Source organism: Cyphomyrmex costatus, unplaced genomic scaffold, assembly GCF_001594065.2.
Source record: "Cyphomyrmex costatus isolate MS0001 unplaced genomic scaffold, Ccosl1.0 scaffold36, whole genome shotgun sequence".
Taxonomy (NCBI): Eukaryota; Metazoa; Arthropoda; class Insecta; order Hymenoptera; family Formicidae; genus Cyphomyrmex; species Cyphomyrmex costatus.
Window position 1 is genome coordinate 1,900,759 of NW_017277774.1, and position 8,431 is coordinate 1,909,189.

Sequence of the window (8,431 nt, forward strand, 5' to 3'; positions counted from 1 at the left end):
TACGCGGTCGTAAGAGCGAGCTGTTGCCGCTAGAGAGACACACACACTCGTGTGTGTGTTCCAGGCCAGGAACGTAGCTATACTGCGTGCGGCAAGTAGAAAACGCTCAAACTTGAAGTCTACCCGCCCGAGAGTCTGCTTGTCTTGACTGATAAGACGAACTGGGTCACTCTCAGCCGAGTATAAAATTATATACAGAAATTTATACGGCTTCGATTGCGGGGAGCTAAATAGCTCACGGAACTCGAATAGTATATTGACGCACATCGCGCAATTACGCGATAGAGAGATGAAATCGTGAAGAAGAAAAAAAGGAGAGTTTACTTATTTATCGACTTCTCTTTTCGATTTTATCGAATTTAGAATTTCTTCGCTCTTGATTTATGGGTTATAACGGAAATCGTACGGAATAGAACGGCAATAGCGGGAACGTACATTTGCGCGTCACGTTGGCTCTACTATCTATAGTCTCTAGTCTATCGTATACGCCACAAGAGCTTGGTCACCACATCGTCCACTACCGCCGACGGAGTCGCGCTATCAGCCCAGCTCGAGGCGGCGTTCGTAATGACGTGCGGACGCCGGAGTTCGATGGAAACGCGGTGACGTTTTGTTTCCCGAGAGCCATTAGATCGTCCCGTTCGCGCACGAAATTCTCGCTCGCAAACCGTTCCCAGACCACGCGGCGCTTCGTTTTATCGTGAACGAGCGGCGGGTATACACACGGATACCATATGAAAATTAATGAAACTTAATATTTCATTGGCCGCGCACGGCGCGCATAGTGAAACGACGAACACCTTGCAGCCGCTGTTATCAGTTCTCACTTATGAAAAGTAAGACGTATACGCTACCACGCATCGACGACTTCCAACTTTTTAAAACAAAAAGAAAAAAAGAAACGTACGAGCGTCAAGTCGAAGACTCTCCCGACTGTCAAGAAGACGCTATAAAATAATTTCGTTCCGCAGTTGCCGACTTTTAAAAGTTATGTATTGCGTGAAAAGGAAGACGTGCCCTTTTCGTAAGAAAAAAAGAGAGAGAGAGAGAGAGAGAGAGAGAGGGAAGAAGAGACTTCAAATTTGATAAGCCGCGAGTTGGAAACGTTCGGAATAGGAATAGTATATCCGCAACTATTTCTAACGTGAATTTATGAAAGTTGCGCGAATTATCAAAGTTTGGTAAGTGGCAATTCGCTCTATAATCGAGTCGAGCGACGAAAGTCAAAGAGACGATAATCGACTTCGGTAATGAGATTAATCACGTGATTACGAAGAAGGGGGGACGGGAGGGATTCGCGTCTTCTTCCTTAATTTTGAATTTCATGCGTCTGTGTGCTCGGGGAACCGAAGAGTACTGTCGTTATCCTTTTCGGTCGACCTGGCGACCATCGTCGTCGCTTTTTCGTCTGGCCTCCAGCCAGAGTAATAGTCCCAGCATCTTCTGTTATAATATATATGTATATGGTATATACATATATATATATATGTATCTCTCTCTCTCCCTCTTCTATCCTGCTTCCGTGAAATCAAACGTCATGTGGAGGCCACGTGGACTCGGCCAGCCGACAAACATGTCGCTGGTGACATCTCACGGTATCTCCGAGCACAACCGAGCACGCTATCGTGGCGATACATCCCCCCCCCCCCCCCTCTTCGTCATCGCCGGCCTCTCCCCCTTCTAACTACCCTTCTAACTCCCCCCCCTCCTCCCAGCCTCTCTTTCTCACGCTCGCGAGAACGCGTTCTTGCTCGCGCCAGCAGAGAAACGCGTCTCTCTGTCTCCCGAGGTGAGCAAGGGCTTGGAGGGAGGAACGATTATTTACTTACTTTCACTCGCGCGACCTCGTACGCGCGTAAATCATCCACGGCTGCGTGGGTACTGCTTTCGTAGGGTCCGCGGCGCCAAGATACGCACGCGAGTTCGACCCGCCCTACGATCGACGAGACGAAGAGAAATTATAATCCCGGTGTTCATGTCTCGACCTCATTTCCAGTTCGAGGGAAAAAACGCGCATACGATTTTTAATATCAAAGAAATAAAGTACAGAAATCGATAATGCTCAACAATAAAGATATTCCTCGGTTGAATTAAACTCGATAGGAAAAAAAAAAAAAACATAAAATACGAACCTTTTTTTTATTTAAACAAAGATGACTACTCCGTTATCAGACCGTTTCACAGTTTGTAAAATTATAAGTATTAAAAAAAAAGAGTAGGTATAACTTTTCTTTGTCCCGCTTGTGGGTTTCTTTGTCGTAAGTGCCGGCGAGCATTTCTAAGATAACTGCTGTTGGAAGTCTGAAGCCAGCTCGCTCGCCAGCGTTCCGCTGATGATTTCTTCCCGGCAGGGCTAAGGAGTCGCGTGACGTCACTTTTTCCATCGCCCCGATGGAGTGCCGAGCGTCTGAGTCACGTCCTCTGTTGCCTACTCTCTCGCCTCCGATCGTCGCGCGAAACTAAACGCGCCTATTCGTCTTTGTTGCATCAACATCGACGAATAACTTTGAGATAACTAACTGACCCTTGACAAATTTAGTTGTAGAGACTGAATATAATGGAATTATACCTAACTCTCGATTACAACAACGAGTCATTTGGACTCAAAGCGAAAATTTTAGATGATTGCTTATACGATATATGGTACTATGAGATTCTAAATTGTAGGTAAAAAACTTTGAATCTTCCTCTATCACCATAAGGCGGAGATTCACTTGCATTCTATAATACTTCGAACAGAACTTAGATGTAGTTTTCATAACTGTAGTTGAAGACTAGCGATAGCTGTACACGTCTTTTATATAGATAGAGCGCTGGATGCGCACGAAGAAATACACGAAGCTAACGTTAGCGATTTGTGGATGTTTTCAGAGTTGTGCAATGATGGGTCTGCAGGCGACGGCAGGAAAACGCAAATTGGAGGGTGGTGTCGGCTGTATGGAATTCCACATGGACTTAGGCGAGAGTCCGTCGAAGCTCGGACGCGTGGATGGTAGCTGGTGGGCGATGGACGACAGTTACGGGCCGCCCCTGAACCAGACATCGACGTCATATTACGAGATGGAAGTGAGCTCGCCCTGCCTACAGGCGACGAACTCGTGCCAGCCCTCGACGACGAGTTCTTCGCAGTCGCAGCAGCAGCAGCAGCAGCAACAACAGCAGCAGCAATCCCCGCAACATCCGTCGCAACACCATCCATCTTCCCAATCGCCGCAACAGGCACAGCAACAACAGCAGCAGCAGCAGTCACAACAACAACAGCAACAGCAGCAACAACAACAACAATCACCGGCGTCATCCTCGACATCGGCCTCGTCCACAGTGACGCAGTTGCATCATCACACGCAACATTATTATCACCATCAACGCGCCACCGTCAGTCCTATCGGCAGCAACGGTTATAGCCAGCTATCGAGATCTCAGCCGCAATGGGTTGCCCTTCATCATTACGAACCGCCAACGATACGTCGAGAAGAAAATGGCAAGAGCTATCTGGAGCTCGGTTCAAGTTACCGAGCGAACGAGCGGTGTTGCGAAGGTTCCAAGTCCAGCTGGTGTCGGCGCGGCCGGGCCTGTTACAGGCAGCGGCGACTCGCCGTGCTTAACATTTCGATGTGCAAACTCGCCAGGTACCGCCAATTCCCGGATCCGAGCCTCCACCGATCTGTACTGATCTGCAATACTTTGAGACACTTGGAACGTGAGATGGAAAGGGACAGGAGTCCACCACCTATGGAGCCGGTCGTGCCGGCGCCAATCGCTCAACTGCAACCGCCCGAACAGGGTAGGCTAACACCTTTCCCTGTGCCCCCAACGTCGTCGGGCGAGACCGACGTCGACTCTGGCATCGGTGACAGCGACGACAGCCGATCGATCAATTGGGGTAGTGTACTATCTTTATCGAGCCAGTCGCCGCTCGACCCGCTCAACAACAACGAACTACTGGATGTGGACATTGGGCCCGATCTTGACCTGGATTTTATGCCCGGGTGGAAGTTGACGCCTCTTTCAGCGGATGATATCCTAAGAAGTACAACGACGACCCAGGAACAGCAGCATCATCATCATCACCACCACCACCATCATCATCACCATCAACATCATCATCATCAGCAACAGCAGCAGCAACAGCAACATCTGATGTCGTCGGGGAGCAGTTGTGGTAGCAGCTGCGGTAATAGCAATGTCATTGGAAGTGCCGGCGTCAGCAACGTTGGTAGCAGCAGTAGTACGCACGAGTCGTTGATGTGTGTAGGATCATAGCCCTCGACTTTGACGTCGTTGAGTCACCTCATCGATTTCTATCCGCTAACGCCGCAGGGCAAATAAATTCGCGATAGTCGAACGCAGCTCGCGATCCGCAGTCCGCGGATTCTGAAAAGGCGCGCGGGCGAGAGGCGCGAGGTGATGAATATGGATCTCTCGCCCACCCTCTGGAGCGCTCGACGTCCGGCCGGCGACTCTCGAGGAGCCGCCTTCACTTTCTGTTTCGCGTTAATTTATTGCCGCGTCAATTACACGTGTACCACACTGATACATACAAATGAACACGCGTACACACCGAAACCTTTCTGTGACACTTTTGTTCTTCCTCCGCTCTTTTAACCACCGCTCCTGCTCCGATCATCATCGCTACCATTACTGAACCCTACCGTTACCATTACTTCTATTCTACCATCCCTCCTGAAACTATTTGCCCTCCCCCTTCCCTCCCCTCCGCCCCACTATCGTTATTGTTACTTCTATTACTATCGCTATTACTATTGCTATAGTAATACTATATTACTACTCTTACTCTAATACTATTACTACTATTACTATTATTACTATCGCTAATCAACGTGTCTCCCAACGTTCTGCTCCCCGAGGGACGGACGCGTCATGACACGCGGCATCCGCAGGTGCAGACAAAATAGAGCGCTCTGAGGGCTTAACGAACGTGTTAAGAACGGGGAGAGAGAAGAAGAAGAGAGGATAAGGGAAAGAAAGCCTTTACTGTGTGTCCGCGTGTCGACAGGTGCTGCTATTCGCGATGATCTGGTGTCCTGACAAATATTCGGACGATAACTTTCGTATATTAAGCTACCGCGTACATGATCGCGGAGCCCCGCGTGTATCATCATCCCCGTCGTGGAATTTCGAGACCGCAGGTGCAAGCGTAATTTACATGCGCCTCGGGATAACGTACCTCAAGATTTGAGAGAGAGAGAGAGAGAGAGAGAGCTATTGATAATGATCGACTCTTCAACAGCGTGTAACAATGATTCGATACATGTGATCCTAGGAAGATTGAGACAATGTTTCTGCAATTGCATTTGCGAGCTCGAAAATCCACGCGCGAATCCTCCGAAGGTGATTAAGATGTACAAGAAAATGTACAGAGAGATTCGAGATAACGGACAGAAGAGGAAGAGAGAGAGAGAAAGAGAGAGAAAATGGTATTGGCTACGTCGAGTACGAAGAAGCTTCCTCTTCGAGGCTGGAAAAACCGACGAGAATGTTGCGATCGAAGTCTTCCTGGGGAGCTTCTGCTCCCTCGCCGTTCTCGTTCGCAGCCTCAAATTGTCCGAGGGATTTTCTTCGTGGAATGGCGTGCGATGTCGAGGTCCGCGTCTCTGGAAGGAACAATCGATGATAATCACCGACGATACGCTACTCGCGCATATACATATAATACATACACAGACACGCATGTCCACATGCATTCAACAATATTATATATATACACACACGTACATATACATACAAACGAACAGTATACAATACGATTGCCGTGGCCTATATTACACGAAGAGACAGACACGTGCGAGTGTGAGTGCACGCAAGTCGTAGGGTGCTACAGGGCGGCTGCATCCTGGTGCTTCTATCCTCTGGACAAACGACACACACACACATACATATATACAGAGATACATAGATACACGGGCATACATTGCCGAAGACGTACCGAATTCGCACGGGTCGCTCGAGTGTCACGTCGTGACGCGTGTCCTGCCGTCGTAAGCGTGATACGATGTAAGTCGGAGATGTCGGCGTCTCGAACTTGAGACACACTTTCGGCACCACTGATTCAGCGTAGATTCCGCTTGTTCGAGCATCTCATCTCGCGTACCGGGAGATTATATCAATCAAAAAAAAGGCCTGAATCTATTAAAAAATTAATCGGATCCTATATGATGCTCTTAAAATGGAAATACGTGTGGCAATCATTTTTGTCTGATACATTGACGTATGCGATTATAGGACTTAACGTAAGCTGAAATGTCCATCGCATTAAAAATAAAGTCGTAATTTATGAACGTACATAGCAAATTATTGAACAGGTTGAATCGGGTTGGTGCAATTGGGTCTCGATTAATAGTTTACATGTTTCCGTGGAAATAAAAAAAAAAACAATGAGTGAGAGAGGGTTGAAACATTTGCGTTGAAACTGCAGGATGTTTGAGCTTAAAATATGCGATTTAATCAGTGAGTGCATCCGTTTAAGAACATTACAAGCAGAACAAAAGTTATTTTCATATATAGCGATTATACGAGATCTCATAAATGATCTTTATCTGCCTTGATTTTTACACTGTATGTACATCTAGGATCTAAACGCACACACGTACACGTGTGTGTGAAGTGTAGATGAAGATATATATATATATATATATATATATTTATTTATTTTTATTTGAAAGCTACACGTGTTTTTTAACGCGGACGCTCACTGATTAATAATAGCAATCTGTGCACTGATTATTTTTTCAGCGAATAGTAATATTTATTTAGAATTCTTTCAGCACTTTTTTTTTTGCACGATTCAGCAGGGAAATATATGCTGTGATTGTCTCAATCGCCAAATCTAATCGCAAGTTGAAATGTGAGAATTAAGCATGCAAAGTAGTCCATTAGGTTTTCAAAGTCCATTAAGCTTCAACGCAACGGATTAACCCTAAAATGCATGACGTGGGCCAGTATAACTCGATTTTAAATGCGAACTCCGCATTAATTATTTGATTAGACTGACCATGAAGCTTCCCGCGAATAAATAAATACAAAAATATTGAACAATGGAAAATCATCTTTAAAAACGAAGAAAGAATATAGATAATTCGTTGCATGCTAAAAATTGTCGCAAGTGGAAGAAACGAGGTATAAAGTGAGTACTAAAAATAAAAGATAAATTTTTTAAGTCTAATGAAATTTATATCGTGGTTAATTATAACGAGATTTTTAAAAATTACATTTTTTAAAGATGTTGGAGAATTACCTCCCTTCATTCCTGCGATATCGAAAAGAGAGAATTAGTGAAAAAATATGAAGGGAGGTAATTACGAATGGGGTGCAACAGGCCACGTCGAGCATCGCGTGCGTTTGTTGTATGTATGTGTATCGCACGTGTGTGTGTGTGTGTGTGTGTGTAAGAGATAGGTGACGCGTCCCAAGGAGATTAACGCGAGACGCCGACGCCTTCGTGTGGATATCTTGTGTCTCGACATACGACGTCGACAAATGTACCTGCATTTTAGAGATCGGGATAACGTTCTCCCCTTCGGATCGTCGCACGGTGGCCACTGCGCGCCACTGATCTCCCATAAATGTATCATATGTACACACATACATATATATAAATATATATATATATATATAAATATATAAAATAAATTAGAGAGTGGCCGGCGTGCGCGCGCGTGAAGAAGGCGAAACGCTTGGAGTTAAGGTCGATTTAAAAGCCCGCTCGACCCCGGACGCATCTTCTCGCGTGAATCCGTGCGCGATCTCGCCCTCAACGTCCACGAATCTATTGAAGAGCAGCTATACTTAAAAGCTAAACGATTTAAGAAAGTCTAACGTTACGAAAGAGAGTAATAATAGTAACTTATCGACTCGACTGATTACTTAAACGCGAGGGTGAATGTGAGTGAGCGAGAATGCGAGAGAGAGAGAGAGAGAGAGACACACAGAGAGTAAAAAAGGGATGATGTGACGATATCGCGATATAGAGTTGATTTAAATTGTAATTGTATGTAATGATGTTCTCTCTTATATAACACGCGACACAAACACGAAACATAACACACACAGCACATCTATACGTATACACATACACACAAAGATATACGCGAGGTATGCTAGGTACTTGTTGTACATATATATATACATATAATATGCGTTACTTATACTAAGTCTAAGCTCTTAAGCATAAACGCGAATCGTCGAGAAAGAAGAGACCCTTCACACCTTTCGTCCCACCCTGCGAGTCGTGACAACTATCCTCCTTCCTCGAGTTCTATTTTCTACTTTGTACTACAGCACACACACGATCGGCACACCTTCTCTCAAACGCGCATCTCCCCCCTCCCCCTCCTCCCCCCCTCCCGTTCTTCTCCGTAAATCCCATTCTGTCCCCTTTTACACTAAACCGTCCTTATCCGATGATAATGCT

The 8,431-nt window shown here is 45.9% G+C and overlaps 1 protein-coding gene across 1 annotated transcript in view; it reads left to right on the forward strand.

Annotated features, from left to right (window-relative positions):
- tara (SERTA domain-containing protein 2 taranis) overlaps positions 1-4,263 on the forward strand; it is a 49,821-nt gene extending 45,558 nt beyond the window's left edge. Inside the window, exons 3-4 of the mRNA XM_018543127.1 lie at positions 2,872-3,120; positions 3,229-4,263. Of these exons, the coding sequence (XP_018398629.1) occupies positions 2,872-3,120; positions 3,229-4,263 (1,284 nt within the window). The remainder of the gene's footprint in view (positions 1-2,871; positions 3,121-3,228) is intronic.
- Positions 4,264-8,431: the final 4,168 nt, after the last annotated feature.